Source organism: Mustela lutreola, chromosome 1, assembly GCF_030435805.1.
Source record: "Mustela lutreola isolate mMusLut2 chromosome 1, mMusLut2.pri, whole genome shotgun sequence".
Lineage (NCBI taxonomy): Eukaryota > Metazoa > Chordata > Mammalia > Carnivora > Mustelidae > Mustela > Mustela lutreola.
Genome location: NC_081290.1, coordinates 227,857,268 through 227,881,550, shown reverse-complemented (window position 1 = coordinate 227,881,550; position 24,283 = coordinate 227,857,268). Strand labels below are relative to the sequence as shown.

Below are 24,283 nucleotides of genomic sequence, written 5' to 3'. Positions count from 1 at the left end.
GTTGGAACCCTCCCAGACCTTACCTTACGTGTCTCTTCATCTGGTTGGTTCTAAATTTTATTTTATTTTTTTAATTAAAGATTTTATTTATTTATTTGACAGACAGAGATCACAAGGAGGCAGAGAGGCAGGTGAAGAGAGAGCCCCGCTGAGCAGAGAGCCCGATGCAGGGCTCAATCCCAGGACCCTGGAATCATGACCTGAGCCAAAGGCAGAGGCTTTAACCTACTGAGCCACCCAGGCACCCCTAAATTTTATCTTTTAAAATAAAACCATGATCATTAAATATAGCACTTTCCTGTGTTCTGTGAGTCATTCCAACAAATTATCAAACCTGAAGCAGACTGCGGGAACTTTTGGCTGGCATCCGCAATGGAGGTAGTCTTGTTGGTGACCATGCCCTTAAGCATGTAGCATCTGTCACTACCTCCAGGTGATTGGAGTAAGAACTGCATAGTACTACAGTACATCAGGATAAAATCTAACCAATCCAACCATTCTAAAAGTCACAGGAGAATATAAGGAGCTGAAAATAACCAAGTGCATTTCAAAAAGAACATGGTAGGAGACCCTGCCTTGGCAAATACAAGGACTTACTTTAAAGCTGTAGTAAGTAAAACCATGTGTAAAGAATGCACTAATATATAACAGAGAGCCAAGAAATAGATCCACATATATGCAAAAATTAGTACTGAGAAGTGGCTTACAAATTACTACAGGGGAGGAACCCCTCATACATTACACCAAAGTAAATTTCAAGAGGTTTAAGACTACAATTTGAAAACCAAAAACGTTTAAAAGATGAGTATCTTATGACCTCAGAATCAGGAGAATTAAGAGAAAGGTTTCTTAAACAAGATATAAAAAATATAAACATTAAAGAAAGATTAACAATTATACAACACTGGCATTTAAAAAGTTTAGATTAACAAGAGATAGTATAAAAATATTATAAAAGATAAGCAGTATTGAGACGTTTACATCGCAAATAAAAAAAATCACAAAGGAATGACAGCTGAAAAATATTAAGAATTGTTACAAATCAATAAAAACAGACAACCAGAGTGGTGCCTGGGTGGCTCAGTGGGTTAAAGCCTCTGTTTTCAGCTCAGGTCATGATCTCAGGGTCCTGGGATGGAGCCCCGCACTGGGCTCTCTACTCAGCAGAAGCCTGCTTCCCTCTCACTCTCTGCCTGCCTCTCTGCCTACCTGTGATCTCTGTCTGTCAAATAAATAAATAATCTCTTGAAAAAAAAAAAACCAAAAAACAAAAACAGACAAGCATAAAGAAAACTGGGGAAAGAATATAAAAAGGCAATTCACAGAAGGGAAAAACCAAATAGCCAGAAAACCTGAAAAATGTTCATCCTTGTAACAATAAATAATTAATTCATAATTACTTTATCAGAAATGTTTAAGTTTGACAATATCAACTGCTGAAAATCTGGATGAATGGGAATTTTCATACACCGATGGCAGTATATAATCTGATAAAACCACTTTGGAAAACAACTAGGCTACACCAAAGCTAAAACAAAAATTTATATACCCTCAGCCCAGAGATTCCAACTCTGTGCAAAGCTGATAGAATACTCATTACAGTTTACTTTAAACAGCATAAAACAAACCTAAATATCCACCAATTTTTAAAAATTACAGTACTTTTACGTAACAGGATACTATGTAACAGCTAAAGTAAATAAAACAACATGGATCAACACCGATATATTTTTACAAAACCATGTTGAGGAGGGAATAAAGGAAATTGCACAAGAATGTGTACAGTATTATACGGTTCACATGTAAAGTTTCAAAGCATGTAAATCCATACTATGTACTGTTTATTGATACATAAATATATACTGTTAGTATAAAAGTGTTCATGGGAACAATAAACTCCAAATTTCAGGACAGTGGTTGCCTATGGGAATGGAGGAAAAAGAACAGGAGTAATACATAGAGAATACATAATAAATCTGTAATTTTAATGTTTTAAAAAGTAAAAGCAAAAGCAAAGCTACTGAATGAAAAAGGTACATCCTAGAAAATGTCAGAACTCCCATTATGTAAAATAAAATCACAAAATCTTTCTGGGAGGTAAAGAAGCTCACTTACAAAAAAACAAGAATCAGACTGACAGATTTCTCATCAGCAACAGTGGTGCTAGAAGATAAAAGAGCAATACTGTACAAGTTCTGGAGGGAGAAATTATTTGAACACTGGAATACTGTACGTTAAATGGGGAGTCAGATCAGAGTGCAAAATAAGTTTTGGACATGCAAGAACTCAAAGTTCACCACTTAGAAACCCTGTTTGAAAAAGAATGTACTACAGGAAAAGAATGAATCTAAAATTTAAAAAGTGGTAGCACATAAATTACTAAAACATAAAGTCTGATTTAAATAACTGCTGGGGCGCCTGGGTGGCTCAGTGGGTTAAAGCCTCCGCCCTGGGCTCACGTCATATCTCAGGGTCCTGGGATCAAGCCCCACATCGGGCCCTCTGCTCCCTGAGAAGCCTGCTTCCTCCTCTTTCCCTGCCTGCCTCTCTGACAACTTCTAATCTCTGTCCATCAAATAAATAAACAATATATTTTAAAAAATAAAATAAATAATTGCTAAAAACATAAAAATAAATAACTGACAATATGGAACTAAAATCCCATGTAATTAAAACAAGTTGTGTGTGGGACTGAGAGGCAGGGTCAAGGAGGGAGCCTGTAAAGATTCTTATATTGCTTGATAATACTACAATTATTAAAGCAACTTACTTATCAACTTAACAACTAAAGCAACTTAAGTATCAATCTTAGAGGAAATGGGAGAAAATCTCCCATTATTAACCTCCTTATAGATAGACTGTTCACATTATTCTTAATTCTAGCTTTAAAAGCACATGTGGGGGTGCCTGGGTGGCTCAGTGGATTAAAGCCTCTCTGCCTTTGGCTCAGGTCAAGATCCCAGGGTCCTGAGATTGAGCCCTGCATCTGGCTCTCTGCTCAGCGGGGAGCCTGCTTCCTCCTCTCTCTCTGCCTGCCTCTCTGCCTCCTTGTGATCTCTGTCAAATAAATAAATAAAATCTTTAAAACAAACAACAAAAAAAAAGCACATGTAATTTCTTTAAGTGGTAACATTTTGTCTTTCAAGATGGTGGAGATATTCATCACTAATTAAATGGCGAAAGACAAGAGTTTAATTATAACTCAAGAAACATTATAAGTCTGAGTTACCACACGGTGTCTAATAGCATGTGTAACAGTGGGAAAAGAGTCACTCTGGAAACCGTAAACAGATCAAACATTTCTGCTAGAGACTCTTTCAAAATTAAGAATTATTCATCAACTATCAACTCACACAAATGACACATAGTTTACTTATATGTTTCTCATTTATATAATAGATTCAATCCACGCTATCTGACATTCCTTTTTCCCTATAAGTTGGCATTTCAGTTTATATGAATTGCCATTTGTTTCTTCATAGGTAAGGGGGAACAGAAAATATGTCCAACAGCTATCAAATCTTTATGCAAGAGAACACAACAATCTCTACAATTTAACAAATACTTTTATGGTTTTTTTGGAAATAAAAGTGACAGAGTTGCTCAGTTATAGAAAGCTTTACCTATAAAAGAATACAACTGGACACCAATGGCAAGACAGTTTAATAAAGCTAATTTTAATTATCTTAAGTATATAAATAAGGCACTATAAAAAACTGTCCTTAACAAAACATTAAATGTATATTTAACATAATGTATAGTATATACAGGTACAGGAGCTTAAATAATTCACAAAAACCAAAAGAGCTGTAAAATAAGATAGACTGGCATTATCTGTTTATTCAGAGTGAGCTTTTAATAAGCTATAAAACAACACGGCTGGGGCGCCTGGGTGGCTCAGTGGGTTAAGCCTCTGCCTTTGGCTCAGGTCATGGTCTCAGGGTCCTGGAATTGAGCTCCGAATTGGGCTCTCTGCTCAGCAGGGAGTCTGCTTCTCCCCTCTCACTGCCTGCCTCCTCTCTGCCTACTTGAGATTTCTCTCTCTGTCAAATAAATAAATAAAATTTTTTAAAAAAGGCAAACATGGCTAGTTTTTCTAATAGTGCTCATATGTGTTATTAGAATTCTGAATTTTTTACAACAGAGAATCACAACTTTCCCCCATAAAAACCTGGGCCTGTCTGGCTATTTCTTTCTTCAATAAATGGAAATATTAACTATTCTACTCTCTATGCCAGAAACCTGAGAACTTCTCTAGCCCTCCACAGCCAGTGCCCCAATTCATATCTCACCAATTCTATAATAATGACCTGGGGCTGAATGACCCCACTGCCTTTCCAACAACTCAAGAAACTTTACTTTTAAGATTTTATTTATTTATCTGAAAGAGAGAGAGATCACAAGTAGGCAGAGAGTCAGGCAGAGAGAGAGGAGGAAGCAGGCTCCCTGCTGAGCAGAGAGCCGGATGTGGGCTCCATCCCAGGACCCTGATATCATGACCTGAGCAGAAGGCAGCAGCTTAATCCACTGAGCAACCCAGGTGCCCCAAATTTTACTTTTAGAAGTAAGAATTTCAGGTGACTCATAGTGGAGAAGATACGAAACAATTCCAAAAAAAAAAAAAAAAAAAAGGCTGGGAATTTTCTTTTAATTAAGAAAGGTAAAGAGCATAGAAGTAAATGACTTTTCCCTGAGCTATCTTGAGAAAGATAAACACTGGAATTTAAAATTATCTTCTGAGATTTCTATAAAAAGTAATAAGCTTAGAAGACAGAGGTTAACACATGTATTTTAGCATACAGTGAAGACATGGTATAACCATATGATCCAAGAAAGAAATCGAGAGATTACACAAAGATTTTCCACTTCAGGTACTATTGTAAACCAAGATGATGAAGACCTGGAAGGAAAGAGCAGAGGAAGGAAGGAAGGAAAGGAAGGAAGGAAAAAAGGAAGAAGAATGGAGGGGGGGATTCAGCAGTATTTTTCTTTATAAGCAATACCCAAAAGGAAATGGGAGTTACACCCTGACAAATCTCTAGCAAACAAAGGATAAAAAGAAAAACTAAAAATTACATCAAAATACTCATTATTTCTCATTTGAAATATGTGACATTTATTCATTCAATTAACATTTGACCATCTACTGTATGCTAAGTTCTGATAAAAACAAAGGGCATAAGGCAAAATGAAATCTTCATAGAATTTAGAGTTAGTCACTGATATGTTGGCTTTAATGTTTTTTCCTTCAAACTAAAGAAAAATACTGCTAAGGTATTTATAATTCATTAGTCAGAATTGGATTTTCTCAAATGGTCTGAAGTTCATCAACCACAAATCTTTTAGAAACATAATGACTGAAATTAGGTTGCAACTGTGGCTTTTCTCAGGTTCTTCCCTACCTGGAATGCTTATCCATCTCCCAGTCAACCGTTCAAATTTCTATACTGACTACAGTGATGCTATATCACTGGGATAAAGGTAGGTACTTGCTCTTTATACTCCCAAGGTACCTCCCCTATTACAGCAGTTATACTTCTTTATAATTCCTTGCATAATTAGATTCATACAAACATGACTGTACAAACAATACAAATATATTTTGTTTATAAGACACATACTATATAATCAAAGAGACATGAGGTTAAAAGGATGAAAAAGAGGGGCGCCTAGGTGGCTCAGTGGGTTAAAGCCTCTGCTTTCGGCTCAAGTCATGATCCCAGGGTCCTGGGATCGAGCCCCACATCGGGCTCTCTGCTCTGCGGAGAGCCAGCTACCTCCTCTCTCTCCCTGCCTGCCTCTCTTGCTGACTTGTAATCTCTGTCAGGAAAAAAAAAAAGGATGAAAAAGATATATTATGCAAAGGAGTAACCAAGAAACAGCTGTGAGTGGCTATACTAATACCAGGCAAAACAGACTTAAAGACAGAATCTGAACAAGTAGCAGGACAAGTAAATTAAAACAGACATTCCTACTTCTCCCTCTCCAGCTCCCCCTGCTTGTGCTCCCCCCCCTCTCTGTCATAAATAAATAAAATCTTTTAAAAAAAGAAGAAGAAGAAGCCTAATTGCTCAAATCATTGCTCAGTGTTCAGACCAAGACCATGGTATGGAGGATTACATTACAATCCTAAAATCATAATGGAGAGGACAGACAGTACAGTGAGTGGTTAAGAACTAGGGCTCTGAAGCCAGATTTACCCATTTTTAAATTCCAAAACACTATGAACTATCTTTGTATCAAATGTTCCTCTAACACTTTCATGTTGTGTGAGTTCAGGATATTACTTTACTTCTCTAAGACTCAGTTGCTTTATCTGTAAAGAGAACAGAGCAGTTGTGAGGATTATTTAAAGAATCTTGGTAGAACACTGTACTATAGAGCCTGGCTCAACAGTAAGCTCTAATAACTGTAAAATTATTACTAAGGGCAGATATTTAACTTAGAAAATTATATTAGAGTCCATACACTCCAAAGCCCCTCATTTTTGTATTTATATAATTTATTCTTATTTCTAAAAAAGATGGAAAAGATACTTAAAGTTGGAAATTGAGGTCCAAAATAAGGGAAAATAGAAAGGAAAAAGGGTAAGACACAGTTCTCATGATGAATCAAACCAGTTAAACATAGAAGAAAAGATAAAGGGCTATAAAATAATAAGGCCATGAAGGGGCACCTGGGTGGCTGAGTGGGTTAAGCCTCTGCCTTCGGCTCAGGTCATGATCTCAGGGTCCTGGAATCGAGCCCCGAGTCGGGCTCTCTGCTCAGCGGGGAGCCTGCTTCCCCCTCTCTCTGTGCCTGCCTCTCTGCCTACCTGTGATCTCTCTCTCTCTATGTCAAATAAATCTTTAAAAAAATAAATAAATAAATAAATAATAATAATAAGGCCATGAGATGAAAAGACAAGAATAAACCAGTAGATAACAATCAAAATTTATAGGACACACACACAAAGAAATCTCTAAAATAAGGAACGTTGCAGAATGTCTGGGTTCAGATGCCAGCCCAAGTTAGCACTACTGAAGATGGCTTCTTTCATGGTTCTAATAAAGAAAAGTTTGGCAGGAGTTTAATGGGAATATAAATTAAACTCCACTGTATTTCTTATTAGACAAAGTTCTCCAATGTGCTACAATCTTGCTATATCCCCAAATTTCAAACACCAAAAGGAAACTACAATTTGGAGTAATTCATTCTAATTTTTTTCCCTAAAAGACTTTTAATATTTGAACACTGAGGAAATGTCAATTACATTTATTTGCATAGTTAACTGTGAGGATGATCAGGAAAAAAGGAATACAAATATCAAAATAAACTCCCTGAGGGGTGCCTGGCTGGCTGTCAGCAGAGCATGCGCCTTGATCTCAGGGTCCTGAGTTCAAGCCCCATGTTGGTTGTGGAGCCTACTAATTTAAATAAGTAAGTTAGTAAATAAATAAATAAATAGAACTCCCTGACATACCTAACATTCTAAGTGCCAAAGCTTTATAAACCAACACTCTGCACTTTCCCAATAAAATTAATGCTCAAGAGACAGTTCTACCTACTAGGAAGTGGTTCTACATACTAGTAATCTCTAGTATGTTCTCCCCAACCCTCTGTCCCTGAGTAACTTAAAAAAAAAAAAAAAAAAGTTCAGACTAGAACAGACCTATAATGAACTGGTAAATAACTATTTTAAGTTCAACCTTCCCACCTAAGCTGATGGCATCACCATTTATACAACCTTATCCTGACAGACGTTCACTAGAATTCCATCTTCACTGACTCTATCCCTTCACTAGAATAGGGATCAGCAATCTTCCTGTGAACGGCCAGAAAATACTGTTGGTCATGCAGGCTATATGTTCTCCACCATGATCACTTGCCTCTGCCATTTCAGTGGAAAGCAGCCATAGACAACACGTAAACATATTAGTTGGCTGTGCACCAATAAAACTTTATTTATAAATACAATCTATGGGCCAGATTTGGCCTATAAGGTACAGTTTGCCCACTCCTACATTAGACTATCACAGACTCGGTTTTAACTTCCAATTACATGCTTTTTTTTTTTAAGATTTATTTGAGAGAGAGAGAGAGGACACGCACATGTACCCATATAGGAGCTTTCAAGGTGGGGAAGGACAGAGGGAGAGAATCAGACTCCCAGCTGTGCACAGAGCCCTACACAGTGTTCAATCTCATGACTCTGAAACCAGGACCTGAGCCAAAATCAACAGTCTGGTGTTTAATGGACTGAGCTACCCTGGTGTCCCTACATGCATTCGTTTAACTGATTTTTTAAAAAATTTTCATTTACTTAAGAAAGTGAGAGAGAATGAGCAGGGGGTAGGAGAAGGAGGCTCCCCTCTGAGCTGGGAGCCCAACACAGGGTTCAATCCCAGGACTCTGGGATCACGACCTGAGCCGAAGTCAGCCACTTAACTGACTGAACCACCCAGATGCCCTCATGAATTCATTTTTTTTTTTTTAAAGATTTTATTTATTTATTTGACAGACAGAAATCACAATTAGGCAGAGAGGCAGGCAGAGAGAGAGGAAGGGAAGCAGGCTCCCTGCTGAGCAGAGAGCCCGATGCGGGGCTCGATCCCAGGACCCTGAGACCATGACCTGAGCCGAAGGCAGAGGCTTCAACCCACTGAGCCACCCAGGTGCCCCAGCCCTCATGAATTCATTTTAAATACGCTATTACATCTAATGAAATGGGACATGAAATCTGGTCACTTCACATGCTAGCACTAACGAATATTTCAATTACTTCCAACTAGCAACGGAAAGAATCTCATTTCCCTGTTTGGCAAATGTTTACTTTAGAGTTTCTGTAAGATTTAATTCTTTAAAAAAAAAAAAAAGGTTTAGAATAGAACAGTCCTATAATGAACTTGGAAATAATATTCATTTCATAAACATTTATTCCTGCCATCGAGAAGTTTATTGTCTCCAGGCACCTGGGTGGCTCAGTCGGTTAAGCCTCTGACTCTCGATTTCAGCTTAGGTCATGATCTCAGGTTCCCAAGATCAAGCCCCACATGGGCTTTGTGCTGTGCATGGAGCCTGCTTAAGATTCTCTCTCTCGGGCGCCTGGGTGGCTCAGTGGGTTGGGCAGCTGCCTTCGGCTCAGGTCATGATCTCAGGGTCCTGGGATCGAGTCCCACGTCGGGCTCTCTGCTCAGCAGGGAGCCTGCTTCCTTCTCTCTCTCTCTGCCTGCCTCTCTGCCTACTTGTGATCTCTCTCTGTCAAATAAATAAAAAATCTTTAAAAAAAAAAAAAAAGATTCTCTCTCTCCCTCTCTCTTCCTCTGCCTCTTCTACCTTCCTCTTAAAAAAAAAGGAGCTTACAATCTTGAAAGGAGGCTAGACTGTAAGTGCTTACAAGCACTGTTCTATAAAATCTATTTGGGCTGCTGCCTTCAGCTCGGGTCATGATCTTGGGGTCCTGGGATCTCGGCCCACATTGGGCTTTCTGCTCAGCGGGAAGCCTGCTTCCATCTCTCTCTCTCTCTCTCTCTCTGCTTACTTGTCATCTCTCTCTGTCAAACAAATAAATAAAATCTTAAAAAAAAAAAAAAAAAAAAGAGCTCATGTGGGGTGGAGGCAGCCAAGTGGTTAATTCAACTTAGAAAAGCAGCAGGAAAAATTTCCCAGAGCACCTCTTTAAGCAAAGAGCAGATTAATGATGGGTAGGAGCACAGTGAGCAGGCAAGGGAAGATGGGGAGACAATAGTCAATAGTCAACTCAAGTAGGAAGATGAGGAAAAGGAATAAAGTACGAAATAATCTTTCATATCTTCAGAGACCTGCAACCAGCTCAGCATGATTAAAACAACAGCAACAATGATAGAAAACTGAGGTTGAAATTTAAAAAAAAAAAAAAAAAAAAAGAAAACTGAGGTTGAATATAAAAGAGGATAAAGAAATAGATTCAAGTGGCATCTGGCTGGCTATTGGTTAAGCGTCTGCCTTTGGCTCAGGTCATGATCCCAGGGTCTTGGGATTAAGCCCCATATCAGGCTCCCTGCTCAGTGGAAAGCCTGCTTTTCTCTCCTCCCTCTGCTGTTCCCCCCTTTCTCTCTGACACACAGAAAAAGAAAGAAAGGAAGGAAGGAAGGGAAAAAAGAAACAGATTCAAAACTTGGAAGTAGAAAGTATGCAAGAGGTTAAAGTGTAAGATGGTTCCTCAGTTTCTGATCCAGGTGACTTAAGTGGATGATGGTAATAGTCGCTGTGAGAGGTAATTCAGAATTAAAAGTAAATAAAAGAAGCAACTAAATTTTCCTTTATATAAAGCCTTGGAAGACTTTTTTGGAACTTCTAAAAAAAGTTCTGGTTGACAAAAAATATCATATTAGTTTCAGGTATACAACATGATTCGGTATTTATATATACTGCAAAATGATCATTACAAAAGCCTAGTTAACAGTCATCACAACACACAGTTATAAATTTTATTTTCTTCTGATGAGAACTTTTATGATATACTCTCTTAGCAACTTTCCAATATACAAAACAGTATTATTAAATGTAATCATCATCTGTACATTCTATCTTCATGACTTACTTATTTTGTAAATGGAAATGTGTACCTTTTAATCACCTTCACCCATTTCACTTTTTGATAGAAGACTACTTTTAACTATATATATATATATATATATATATATATATATATATATATATATATATTGGTTATTACCAAAGAAGTACATAATTAGTACAAGAAATAAAATGTGAAGAAGAAAAAAGAAAAACCTATAATCCTATCATTCAGAATATGATTAAGATAAACATGTATAAATACAGGGAAAAGGGCATAGAAAACACAGAGAGCTAAACAAATTATAAAACAAAGTTCACTAAAATATACATCATTACAAAATGAACATATTACTTGTTCATATAATTTTTTTTTTAAGATTTTATTTATTTACTTGACAGAGAGAAATCACAAGTACATGGAGAGGCAGGCAGAGAGAGAGAGAGGGAAGCAGGCTCCATGCTAAGCAGAGAGCCCGATGCGGGACTCGATCATGACCTGAGCCAAAGGCAGCGGCTTAACCCACTGAGCCACCCAGGCGCCCCTTGTTCATATAATTTTTTAAAAAATCCAACTTACTGCTTCATTGTCTATCTTTGCCAGTCAACTATGGCAAGTTTGAGGGAAAGATCTTATCTTTTTCATTAATGTATCCCCAGAGTATAAATGTGCCTGAAATATAGTAGGTAATCAATTACCATTTGTTGAAAGAACAAATAAAATTTAAATGAAGCCCCAGATTACTCTCTCAAGCAATTACTTGATACTATGAAAATTATAACACACATATACACACAAAAATAGAAAACACTCTGCTACCCTTTTTAATGGGATTACCATAAAGAAAAACAAAACAAAACAAAAACCACCAAGGCATAATATACTTAGATTATATTCATCAGGAAGAGAGCCAAAGAAATTTTCTTAAAACCAGGAACACACATAAATATCTTCCTCGAGTATATGAGTCAGGTTAAAATGTACTTTGGGCCTGAACTGTTCTTACTTTTCCACACTGCATGTACTTGTACATCTCACCATAAAATTGCCATAGAGATATTTTTAGTCTATTAATTTACAGGCTAGAATTCATAGACTATTACTGCACTTGATAAAATCTCAGAGGAAAAAATTAGCCTTTGAATGGTGATTTTAAGTTAAGCTCTACTTAGCTACCTCTTGCTAGATTAGAAAATCCTTAAAAGAAAGCCCACATTTAATGTGTTTTTAAATAATAATCCCTAAAATGTTCACAGTACTTAGCATATAGCAGATATTCAGTACACATATTAAGTAAATGAAGTAGCTAAATGCTTACCTTTCAAGCAGAGATTTTAAAACACAGACAAATTTCAAGGGAAATTTCTTAGCAATTAAAAAATAAGTAAATCCGTTTGGTCTAACAAACCCAATTTAGCCAGAAAAATCCTGTCCTGGGACAATGCCAGCAACCTCCCTCCAAATCTCCACAACTTTTGGATACTTCAACTCTATGATATACCAAAAATGATGGAAAAGAAATACATCTCTCTCTTTCCTTCTAATAAATGTCTAAAGAATATCACTTTATTCAAAAGTGGAAGAACCATAACTGGACATTTTCAACCAAGAGAGGCTCTGGTTCCAGCAATGCTACCATTAATGTTCTACCACTGTTAGATCCATGCAACTCTTGGCACGTGTATCTGGCAAGATCTTTTGCTTAAAGCAACAGATAGTGGCTCTAGTTATAGTAAAGTCATCTTTTTGCCTTGCAGAATTCATCTAAAAACAACTGTCTCATGATTCAATTAGCACCAGTGGGAGTCCGGGTCATAACTCCAGTTATACATAAAAGGTACATTCTTTTGTACTTGACATTTGACTGTTAGAGCTGTATGTCAAATCATTTAAAAAATGCAAAAAAACAAATCAAAACTAAAAGTGCACTGGTAAAATAAAATTTTAAGGAAAAAAAAAAGCCCAAAACAAATGATTCAACTTATTAATACTGTACAAATAACTCAATCAATCATAGTACCAACCAGGGGAATCTTAACACATTATCCACACATACCTTAATAATTAAGACTGTTACTAGATATAAGTAACTTTTCAACCAATAATTATACAAAGGCTACTTTTAAAGAATGAAAAAATGCATTTTCCTCTTGAAAAAGAGAGTCCTCTTAAGGAGAGCAAAGACACTTGGGAGCCTTGTTAGTAATTCCACAAAAATTCCTGTTAGTAATTACACAAAGACAATGTCCATTTTTTCTTGTATTCATACCTCCCAATCATCCACTTTTAGTCAGGCGAAAGCTGGAGAAGTCCATACAGAGCACAGAATTAGGAGGGCAAAAGACCAAGAGGGAGTGGGGATCAAACCCCACCTTCAGGGGCACCTGATTGGCTCAGTAGGTGAAGTATGTGACTCTTAGTCTTGGGGTTATGAGTTCTGGCCTCACCGTGGGTATAGAGATTACTTAAAAAAAAAAATTTTTTTTTAAATAAAAACAAAAACAAAAAACACCTTCAAAAATACCTGGGTGGCTCAGTCAATTAAGAGTCTGCCTTAGGCTCAGGTCATGATCTTAATATCCTGAAATCAAAGTCCTAGATAAGGCTCCTTGCCCAGTGCGGAGCCTGAATTCTCCCTCTGCCCCTTCCCCTGCTCCTGATCTCTGACAAATAAATAAATAAAATCTTTAAAAAAAAAAAAAAAAAAAAACTTTCAGTTAGCACATTCTTTTCCTATTCTAACTTATAGCAATAAGAAATCTAAATTTTCCCGATAGTTTCAGAATACAGGAGGACTCTAAAAAGAAGGGTCTGAATAGACTAATGGTTAGCTACATATCCTTGAAATCAATCCCTCTATTTTGGTTGTCTTCCCTGCAAAATAAAAGTCAAAATGGAGGGGCGCCTGGGTGGCTCAGTGGGTTAAGCCACTGCCTTCAGCTCGGGTCATGATCTCAGGGTCCTGGGATTGAGTCCCGCATAGGGCTCTCTGCTCAGCAGGGAGCCTGCTTCCCTCTCTCTCTCTCTGCCTGCCTCTCCGTCTACTTGTGATTTCTCTCTGTCAAATAAATAAAGTCTTTAAAAAAAAAAAAAAAGTCAAAATGGACATAGTACTCCTTTCTTTCTGACAACAAAACTCAATGATAATCTCTAGAGCACCAATTCCCAAGCTTTCTAAGTTCCTAACACCTTCAGTATTTCAGTAATTTTTTCACAACAGCACTAGGCCAAGAAATACTAACAGTTCCATTTATTAAGTTGTTAGTAATGATTTGAAAAACTCATCTACCTTAGCTTAAAAAAAAAAAAAAGTTTTTACTTCATTTTTTAAAAAGATTTTATTTATTTATTTAACAGAGATCACAAGCAGGCAGAGAGGCAGGCGGGGGGGGGGGGGCAGGCTCCCCAATGAGCAGAGAGCCTGATGCGGGGCTCCATCCCAGGACTCTGGGATCATGACCCAAGCTGAAGGCAGAGGCTTAACACACTGAGCCACCCAGGTGCCCCTAAAACTAGTGTCTTTTAATTCTTTCTAATACACAACTCCTTTCCAAAAAGACTCAGTACAAATCTTGTTGGTTGGACCAGTATTGTTTAATCTACCTGTTACAAGTAGGTTAACCATCACCAAAGGCCTGAAAATCTTTTCCCTGAACAGTAATGGCATTTCACCTGCAGAGACTTTTCATTTGCCAAGTATCTGGAACTGTGTAGCATTAATTAATAATTATTCTTAACTCACATTATGACAAGATCTATTATTATAGATACAGTGGCTGAGCGCACTGGTATAATCTCTCAGCCCAGAATATTTCTCATTTTTCACTTAGCTGGCGGTCCACTGTTCACCTCTAGATAGAAAGGTAACAGGAACTATTAAACTGACCCTTCTACCCTTTTCTTCTATAACAAGCCAAATGCGGTGGCCAAAATACTTAAAAGGAATGGAAGGCAAGACAACTTGTCTTGCCATCACAGGTCTATGCCTGCCTTTAAACTTGGTCCAAGCAAATTCCAAAAACAATTTGCCAGCTATCTTTTTCCCCAAATTCCCAAATTTCTCTCAGATACATATATTACTATTACTTCCAAAGGTATCCTAAAAGCAATTTACTAAGGCATTCTACTTCACAGTGACTACTTCTCTAAAACTTAAATGTAAATGCAATTCGATAATAAATTAACTATACTGGGAAGCTAAAGTGTTAAAGAAATTGTGCAGGAAGTCTTTATATAATGTAACTCATCACTCCTATTTTATACTACATTTAAAAATTACCCTTTTAGGGATGCCTGGGTGGCTCAGTTGGTTGGACGACTGCCTTCGGCTCAAGTCATGATCCCGAAGTCCTGGGATCGAATCCCACATCGGGCTCCCAGCTCCATGGGGAGTCTGCTTCTCCCTCTGACCTTCTCCTCGCTCATGCTCTCTCTCACTGTCTCTCTCTCTCAAATAAATAAATAAAATCTTTAAAAATAAATAAATAAATAAAAAGTAAAAAAATAATAAAAATTACCCTTTTAGGAGTGACTGGGAGGCTTAGTAAGCCAGTCTGCCTTTGGCTCAGGCCATGATCCCAGGGTCCTGGGACCCAGCCCCTTGTCACACTTCCTGATCAGCAGGGAGCCTCTTTCTCCCTCTCCCTCTGCCATTCCCCCTTGCTTGGGGATTCTCACTCTCTCTAATTTAAACAACAACAACAAAAACAAAACAAAACAAAACAAAAAAACACCCTACCCTATTATATGCCAGTTTTTTAAGGGTAGAGATTTGGGCTATTGATAAGAAGAAATATAGGCCTGTACCATAACTGCCTATATTAACCTGAGTCTTTAGTAGCCACAACATTTACTCTATAAGCTATTATTTTGAAAAACTTCACACCTGGACCCTTCCTAGAAATGTAAATACATTCGGCTAACAAACTTTTTCAATTCCATTGAGAACTGAAGAGCAACCTTGTTTTCTTAGAACGGAAACAGCTATCTGTCCTATACAATACCCAGTCTACTTTAGCAACCTAATACGGGCCAAAAACAAAACAAAACAAAACATCTATTTGGAAAACGTCTCTTCTCCAGCCAAGAGCTGTTCCCATATAAAGGCAATGCTCAGAACACGGGGGGGGGGGGGGGGGTGTACAAGAAAAGAAAGAAACAAAACAACAAAAAAAACCTCCTCTGAAGGAAGAAATATGCCAGGACAACGAGAGACATGGATCGGGAATAAATAAGGCGTGAGTGTACGCGATCAGTGTAAAGGCTGGAAGCAGCAGGCACAGCGCTGAGATGCTCCAGCGAAAGAACCACCAGCAGCAGCAGCAGGAAGTTTCAATGGGGCCGGGCAGAGCATGCGCCCTGCACCCGCGCGGTGGCCTTATGTGGAAGGAGCACCACTTGCGAACACCAATAATAGACCAGCAGCACCAGAGAGAGAAACATGAGCAACAAGCACCTTCTTCAACTGTTTCCCCCTCCGTCTGAGCCCCTCCTCCAGTCTACATACTAACCACCCCACCCCACCCTGCAAATGGGAGGGCGACTTCTTCCCCTAAGCCCTGCTGCCAAGATGAAGGGGGAAGGGATTAGGAAAGTGGGGAGATGCTTTTCTATTATTTGGGGGGAGGTGGGGAGAGGGAGGAGGAAAACTATGGGGGAGGAAAAATTAACCCACTAACCTCCAAACCGGAGAAGCTGAACCGACTTCGACCCCCAAAGCGAGAATGGAGGAGGACCCCCCTCCCATGGGGGAGGAGCAAACCTCCCTACTCTGAGGAAGGAGTTTTGGGGGTTAAACCAGCCCTCGAGGGGAAGGGAAGAGAGACGAGAGCGACTCTCTCGGGGGAGTTCCCACTAGAGGGAGGGAGAGCTGAAGTGTCCGCTGGCCCCCGCCCACCCAGGTGGAGGGAGAGAAAGGGGCGCCCCGAGAAGATGAGCCCAGCCTCTCCCGAGATGGTGGGGAGGATGGTGGGAGGAGGGGAAGGAGCAAGGGAGGGGAGGAGGAGGAAAGCGCAAAGCTGGCCGGAACCTGCGCTCCCCTTCCCCCGCCACCCAGGGGGAGAAGGGGTGGAGGACCGGCCACTGCCGCCGGAGAACAGTCCCAGGGGTCGCCGACCAGCACAATGACCACTCCACGCCCCCAGCCCACACCTAGCCTGCGACGCCCCCACCTCCGCTCCGCGCCAGGCCCAGTGGCCCTAGGGGGTCTCTGCCCCGCCTCCCCACTGCCCAAGACCCTGGGGGCTGGGCGGAGAAGCCGGGCCGGGCGGAGCTGCATCCCAGGGGGAGGACAGAGCCGCTAAGGCCCGGGAGGTCCGTGGAGAGAGGAGAGAAGGAGCGTGCCAGGGCCGCTTCCCGCCGGGCGTTCGGGCCCCTTGCTTACCTTCTCCACTGCCGACGTCCGGCGGCGGCGCCTGCAGCACTCGCTCTAGCTCGGGAAACGGCAACTCAGGCAGGTCGAGCAGCGGCCCGTAGCGCTCCAGGAAAGAGCAGACAACGGCGAAGTTGGGGCACGAACCGGGGCAGCCCGGAGGAGCCATCGCGGCCGCCGCTGCTGCCGCCGCCGCCATTTTGAACTGGAGGATGGAGGAGGAGGCGATGGGGGGGTGGAGGGAGTTGGACTCCGAGGAATGGCAGGGTAGCCTTACGGACAACAGGAGGCGCTAGTGAGCGGGCTCCCCTGTGGTTCCGAGCGTCTCCGGCAAGGCGCCGCGATCCCACAATACAACGGCTGCTCGGAGCAGTAGAGAACCGAGTCAGACGCGGGAAAGAGAGGCGCTCTATGCCTTTCACTTTCCGCCCTCTTTCCGCACCCCCCTGTCCCTCCCTTTACTTCGCCCCTCCCACTATGGGTTTGCCACTGCCTCGTGTGACAGGGGGAATGAAAACAAGGGAAGCGGGGCAGGGAGGAGGACTGGAAGCTGAAGAGGCGGGACTTTTTCGAGTGGTGGCCAATAGGTTTGGAGGGGGCGGGGCTTCAGACTGGCTGAAAGGCGCTTTCAGGGCGGGGCGAGTGGAGGGAGCGCCTAGCTAGAGGGCCCGAGCTAACCAAGGTGAGAGGTAAAGCGCGGAGCCGCTTGGGATAGCAACTCTCCTGAAGAGAGGACGTTGGGTAAGTTTTGGGGGAGCTCCGGGAACTGAAACCCGGCCACCAGGTAGTGGGGGAAGTTGGAGAGCGTGAATTAGAAGCAGAAAAAGGGAAGAATAGGGGAAAAAAGCATGATTCTGGGAGAAGTTTGGAAAGGGAAAGGTAGAGAAGTGCCCTTACTTAGGGGTTGGGATGGGACCTTTGTAGGGAGAAGTGCCTGCGAAGCTTTGTGAGGGGTATTGCTATCTTCTGGGTACAAGAATCTCAGCTGTGCTGGAAAACAGAGTCTGAGGACTCTGGGGAGCGAGAGCCAGAGGGAACGACTCTGCTAGAATCTCCTGTCTGAGGAGTTGGGGCCCTGGTAGAAGATCTTGGTCTGAAGGGACCAACTCTTCACGCCGACCAAGGTATAAAGGTACAGGTCCTGCTATGGTTGCCAAGGTGGGAGGGGAAGGGACTCTTGAGGCACGAGGATCTCATGGGACGAGACTTTTTAGGGGGACCAGGGTCAGAGGGTGGGCTAGGACTCCACTAAAAAGACTGACAGGATAAGCGACTTGGTGGAAGAGTAAAACTATGGTTAGAAGACAGGGTTCGACTTCGTTGGGGCCAGAAGTGAGCACCACAAAGGATCTCAGAAAACCATCAGTCATGCAAAGTAGAATGCGCAACTTGGGATTCAAGGTGCACTATGGTTAGAAGTCTGAGCTTTGGAAGTCAGCCTTAGGTGGGTCCTAACAAAACTGCTTCAGGGGGCGCCTGGGTGGCTCTTGTGGGTTAAAGCCTCTGCCTTAAGATCAGGTCATGATCCCAGGGTCCTGGGATTGAGCCCCCACATCGGGCTCTCTGCTCCTTGGGGAGCCTGCTTCCTCCTCTCTCTGCCTGCCTCTCTGCCTACTTGTGATCTCTGTCAAATAAATAAAATCTTTAAAAAAAAAAAAAAAAGTGCTTCAGGCCATTGCAGAAGATTCTTCATTTCTTGGAAACTCTGTGAAGTGGGGGTGATACCAGTACTTACATCATAGAGTTTTACTAGCTATTCCAGGTAATTGATTAGCACAATGCCCAGGCACATTCACTGCAACTATTTTTAAAACGTTAGTTGCTATTACTGAATAAAAGAATTTCTGAAATTTAGATTGAATTTGCCTATGATTTATATAATCTATTACTTTGAACCAGAATTTTCTTTTTTAAAAGATTTTATTTATTTATTTGACTGATAGAGATCACAAGTAGGCAGAGAGATGGGGGGGAGGGGGTTGGGGGGCTGGGAAGCAGGCTCCCTACGGAGCAGAGAGCCGATGTGGCCCTATCCCAGGACCCTGAGATCATGACCCCAGCCCTAGGCAGAGGCTTTAACCCACTGAGCCACCCAGGTGCCCCTGAGCCAGAATTTTCATTGTGCATTTTAAACTTACATAGTACTGGGGAGCCTAGGTGGTTCAGTCAGTTAAGCATCCCACTCTTGATATCAGCTCAAGTCTGATCTCAGGGTCCAGAGTTCAAACCTATCCTTGGGCCCCATGCTGGGCTTGAAAACTACTACTAAAAAAAAAACAAAAAAAATGTTAAGGGGCTCCTGGGTGGCTCAGTTAAGCGCCTGCCTTCAGCTCAGGTCAAGACCTTGGGGTCCTGGAATGGAGCTGGATCCTGGTGCTTCTCCCTCTGCTCCTCCCCCTACTTGTGCGCTCTTTCTCTCTCCCTCTCTCTCTCTCTGTCAAATAAATAAATTAAATATTTTTTAAAAAAAAATTTAGGGGCACCTGGGTGCCTCAGTGTGTTAAGCCGCTGCCTTCGGCTCAGGTCGTGATCTCAGGGTTCTGGGATCGAGTCCCGCATCGGAATCTCTGCTCAGCAGGGAGCCTGCTTCCCTCTCTCTCTCTCTCCCTGCCTCTCCATCCACTTGTGATCTCTCTCTGTCAAATAAATAAATAAAATCTTTAAAAAAAAAAAAATTTAAAGGGAAGCCTGGGTGGCTTAAGTCATTAAGCATCTGCCTTTAGCTCAGGTCATGATCCCAGTGTATTGAGATCCAACCCTGCGTTGGGCCCCCTGCTCAGCAGGAAGCCTGCTTCTCCCTCTGCCACTCCCCCTGCTTGTGTTCCCGTCTATCACTGTGTCTCCCTCTGTCAAATAAATAAATAAAATCTTTTAAAAAAATTTTTATACTAAAATGTTTTTTAAATTTTTAAACTTTTAAAATTTTTAAAAAATCTTTTAAAAAATTTTTAAAAAGAATTTGAAACAAGGTATGATATAAACCATGTAAAATCAGAAAATTTGTGATTATCAAAGGTAAAATATACAGTATAGGCAATAACTATATTTGGAACAGAGAAAATGCTTACAATTATTGAATTTTGTTCTCTATTTCAGGAAAGAAACATAATGGTCCACATCATTCTTGTTAGCTAAAGAAAAAAATAATCATTTTTATTAAGAGAGAAAAAAATCTAGAGGTGCCTGGGTGGCTCAGTTGGTTAAACCTCCAACTCTTGATTTCAGGGTCACTGGAATTGAGTCCCCTTTTGGGCTCTGTACTGAACCTGGAGCCTGCTTAGGATTCTCTTGCGCCTTCGCCCTCTGCCCCACCCTGCTCAGGTGTGCGCTCTTTCTCTGTCTCTCTCTCTCAAAATTGAAATTTTAGAAAAGAGAAAGAATCGATATCGTGAGTCGAATTTATAACCTACAATACTGACTCCTAATCCTGAGTAATATACAAACTTTTTTATTTTTTAAAAGATTTTATTTATTTATTTGGCACAGAGAGAGAGCACACATGGGAGCACAAGAAGGGGGACTGGCAGAGGGAGAGGGAGAAGCAGATTCCCCGCTGAGCAGGGATCCAGACAAGGGGCTCAATCCCAGAACTCAGAGATCATGCATGACCTGAGCCAAAGGCAGACACTTAACTGATGGAGCCACGCAGGCACCCCACAAACTCTTTTTCTTTTTTTTTTTTTTTTTAAGATTTTATTTATTTATTTATTTGAGAAAGAGAAAGAGTGAGAGAGAATATGAGAGGGGAGAAGGTCAGAGGGAGAAGCAGACTCTCCAAGGAGCTGGGAGCCCAATGCAGGACTCGGGACTTGATCCTGGGACTCCAGGATCATGACCCAAGCTGAAAGCAGTGGCCCAATCAGCTGAGCCACCCAGGTGCCCACCCCACAAACTCTTTTTAAAGGGAAAAAATTGGGGCGCCTGGGTGGCTCAGTGGTTTAGGCCTCTGCCTTCGGCTCAGGTCATGATCTCAGGGTCCTGGGATCGAGCCCCACATCGGGCTCTCTGCTCAGCGGGGAGCCTGCTTCCCCCTCTCTCTCTGCTGCCTCTCTGACTACTTGTGATCTCTCGGTCTCTGTCAAGTAAGTAAATAAAATCTTAAAAAAAAAAAAAGGGAAAGAATTTTTTTGAATTTTTCCAATACTCTTGAAAATTCCATTTTAAGAAATACTACTGTGAGAAATTAAAGTCAACATAACAATGTGAATGTACTTCATGCCAATTAACTATACACTTAAAAATGGTTAAAAGAGTAAATTTTAGGGATGCCCAGGTGGCTCAGTCGGTTGAGTGTCTGGCTTCAGCTCAGGTCATGATCCCGGGGTCCTGGGATAGAGTCCCGTATTTGGCTCCTTGCTCAGTGGAGAGCCTGCTTCTCCCTCTGCCTGCCTGTCCCCCTGCTTGTGCTCTCTCTGTCCCTCTCTCTCTCTCTCTGACAAATGAATAAATAAAATCTTTTTTTAAAACAATTATTAAAAAAAAAAAGATTATATCTGTTTTCCCACAATGAAAAAGAAGGTAAAGCCTTACTTTAGGAAAATGTCTATGATTGTGAATTATCATAGCAAAAGAGAAGTTTTCATTTAATGTGTAGTAAAATACTGTTTTAAGCAACACTGCTTAAACACAAGTATAAATTAAAACATTGGTAGAACTCTCAGACTGCTAAGTATGTATCTCTAGACCTGGGGACCTGAAGACCCCAGTTTAAGAAAAATCTGACCTAGAACGCATCTAACAGGTTTGCAGAAGGATACAGAAAATCTTGATAAGATTGTTATTTAATTGACCTTAAATAAAGGGAAGATATACAATTTTAAATGAAATTACATCTTTGTGAAGCAGAGAAAGGAATTTGTGAAGGAACTTTGATAGAAAGAAATTAAAAAAAAAAAGAAATTTCAACCTAATCAAGTTTTAATTATATCATTTTATAACCCTTACCTCCACCCCTTCCTTTCTAGGTTTCACTTTGAGCTATCCCAGCTCTTCTACTCTCCCATGGGTTGTAAAAGAACATACTAAAAGAAGGCCTTATACTATAGTTTTCTTTTCTCAATCTTCACACTGTCAAAGAGAGACTGATAAGTAAGGTTAGAGTTTCTCCCTTTTCTAATCCAAACTGTCATGGGAACAAAGTCCCTGGGCATCAGAAAGTTATATCCAGGGCGCCTGGGTGGCTCAGTGGGTTAAGCCGCTGCCTTCGGCTCAGGTCATGATCCCAGGGTCCTGGGATCGAGTCCCGCATTGGGCTCTCTGCTCAGCAGGGAGCCTGCTTCCTCCTCTCTCTCTCTCTCTCTGCCTGCCTTTGCCTACTTATGATCTCTCGCTCTCTGTCAAATAAATAAATAAATAAATAAGAAAGAAAAAAGATTTAAAAAAAAAAAAAAAAAAGAAAGTTATATCCACCCAAAAGGTAAGAAATGTTTTACTACAAGATTTAGATCATAACTTTCAGTGAGTATGTTCTTGAAAAGAAAAAAACAAACACTCATTACAACACCTCTTTTTGCCTTTCTGGACCCAGAGAAGCTGAAGGTTACAAGAGTCTAATCCCAGTTTATGTCATTAAGTGACTGAGTTATATACATCATACTAGAATATAAAGATGGAGTAGCCTTAAAATAAATCTGTAATTATTTTATTGCTACTGCCATGAAGAAGCCATCAAACAAGCATTAAATTACCTACACTCAGTCTAACTTTATGAATAAGAGATTTCTTAAGATGGTTCATATTTCTCATCCTATTAGGGAAAAAAGAAAACTTATTCATTTAAAATGAATAGCTAGTTTATTCAAAATACTAAAGAGTCTAAAATAACCTAAATGTTTGTCAACAGAAGACTGGATGAATAAATTGTGATTGATTCTTGCAACAGGCTACTATTCATACTAATATACACTTGATACTACAACATGAGTGAATCTCAAAGCGTGTTGAGTGAAAGAAAACAGACACAAAAAATAGGTACTATACAATCCCAGCAATATGATGGTCTAACTAATCTACAGGAATAGAAATCAAATTAGTGGTTTGTTTTGAACTTTGAAAGAGCGACTAGAAAGGTACACAAGGAAACTTTCTAGATACTTTCTATATCTTGGTTGCCAAGTTTATACATTTGTCAAAAGTTTTGTTTGTTTGTTTGTTTTTAAGATTTATTTATTTGACAGAGAGTACAAGCAGGGGGATGGGCAGAAGAGAGGGAGAAGCAAGCTCCCTGCTGATCAGGGATCCTCATATGGGGCTCTGTCCCAGCACCCCGGGATCACCACCTGAGCTAAAGGTAGACGCTTAACTGACTGAGCCATCCAGGTGCCCCCATTTATCAAAACTCCTTAAATTATAAACAATATTTGTGCAATTAACAGAATATAACTGTGCTTCGATTTTAAAATTTAATGGCTTATTCCTCAATTATCTCAAATTGCATTGATAAATCTGCCTTACAACAGAGTAACTAATACCTATTTCTGTCTCCACGACATACTATCTTTGCATTTGCTACATATATTTTTTAACAGATACCATAAGCCTGGTAAATGTATATTGAGGGAATTGGATTTAGTTGTGAAGCCAATGTGGGGAATTCCTAATCAGTCATGAGCAAATTTACATCACTGTGTTTAAAGTCACTTCCCCCCCACACACACATTTATTATTTGAGAGAGAAAGAGCACATGTGCTAACAGGAGGAGGGGCAGAGGGAGAGAGAAAAGGAGAGAAGCAGACTCCCTGCTGAGCAGGGAGCACAACAACATGGGCCTCCATCTCCAGATCCTCAGATCTTGACCTTAGCTGAAATCCAAAGTCAAGATACTCAACCAACTGAGCCACCCAGGTGCCCCTAGAATTCACTTTTTAAAGAGTTAATATATCGAGATGGGTGTGTGTGTACATGTTATATGTAGAGAAAAAGCTGTTAAGTGTCAAAAGAAATAGGAATCTGTGTCCTTCAAGATAGTTTAATAAGAAAATATACAAAAAGAAACGGAAGTTGTAATATAAACAAGATTTAAACCAGCCTTTTTTTTTTTCTTTTCCTAATGATAACCAAATTCTGTGTTGTGGCAGAATTCTACTCATTGAAGAAAGCACTTTTAGAAGTGTCTTACCATCTTATTTTAAAGAGTTATGCGTCAGTCTATTCTTTTGTCTTAAGAGAATGGCTGAGACTAATTTCTCTGGTGGAATAAAGATTTTTTTTCTACAAAAATTTATGTAGGAAACTGCTGATATTAAAATGTATTATACCTCATATTGTCACTAAGTGTATACATGTTTTAACTTTACTATTAGATAATTGAGGGCAGGGATCACATTATGCAGTTTGGTATCTTGTACAGCGAAGACTTATATTCACTAATGTGGAC

The 24,283-nt window shown here is 40.4% G+C and overlaps 2 protein-coding genes across 3 annotated transcripts in view; one reads left to right on the top strand and one right to left on the bottom strand.

The window, feature by feature from the left end:
* RSF1 (remodeling and spacing factor 1) overlaps nucleotides 1-17,344 on the bottom strand; it is a 165,082-nt gene extending 147,738 nt beyond the window's left edge. The window contains exon 1 of one of the 2 annotated variants that reach the window (XM_059188100.1): nucleotides 16,920-17,344. In XM_059188100.1, coding sequence (XP_059044083.1) covers nucleotides 16,920-17,106 — 187 coding nt within the window. In that variant the 5' untranslated portion in view covers nucleotides 17,107-17,344. The remainder of the gene's footprint in view (nucleotides 1-16,919) is intronic. The other variant, XM_059188089.1, reaches the window with a different exon arrangement.
* A 165-nt stretch (nucleotides 17,345-17,509) lies between these two features.
* The window catches only part of AAMDC (adipogenesis associated Mth938 domain containing), a 40,982-nt gene continuing 34,208 nt past the window's right edge, over nucleotides 17,510-24,283 (top strand). Inside the window, exon 1 of the mRNA XM_059188122.1 lies at nucleotides 17,510-17,648. The gene's annotated coding sequence lies outside the window, so the exon portion shown is untranslated. The remainder of the gene's footprint in view (nucleotides 17,649-24,283) is intronic.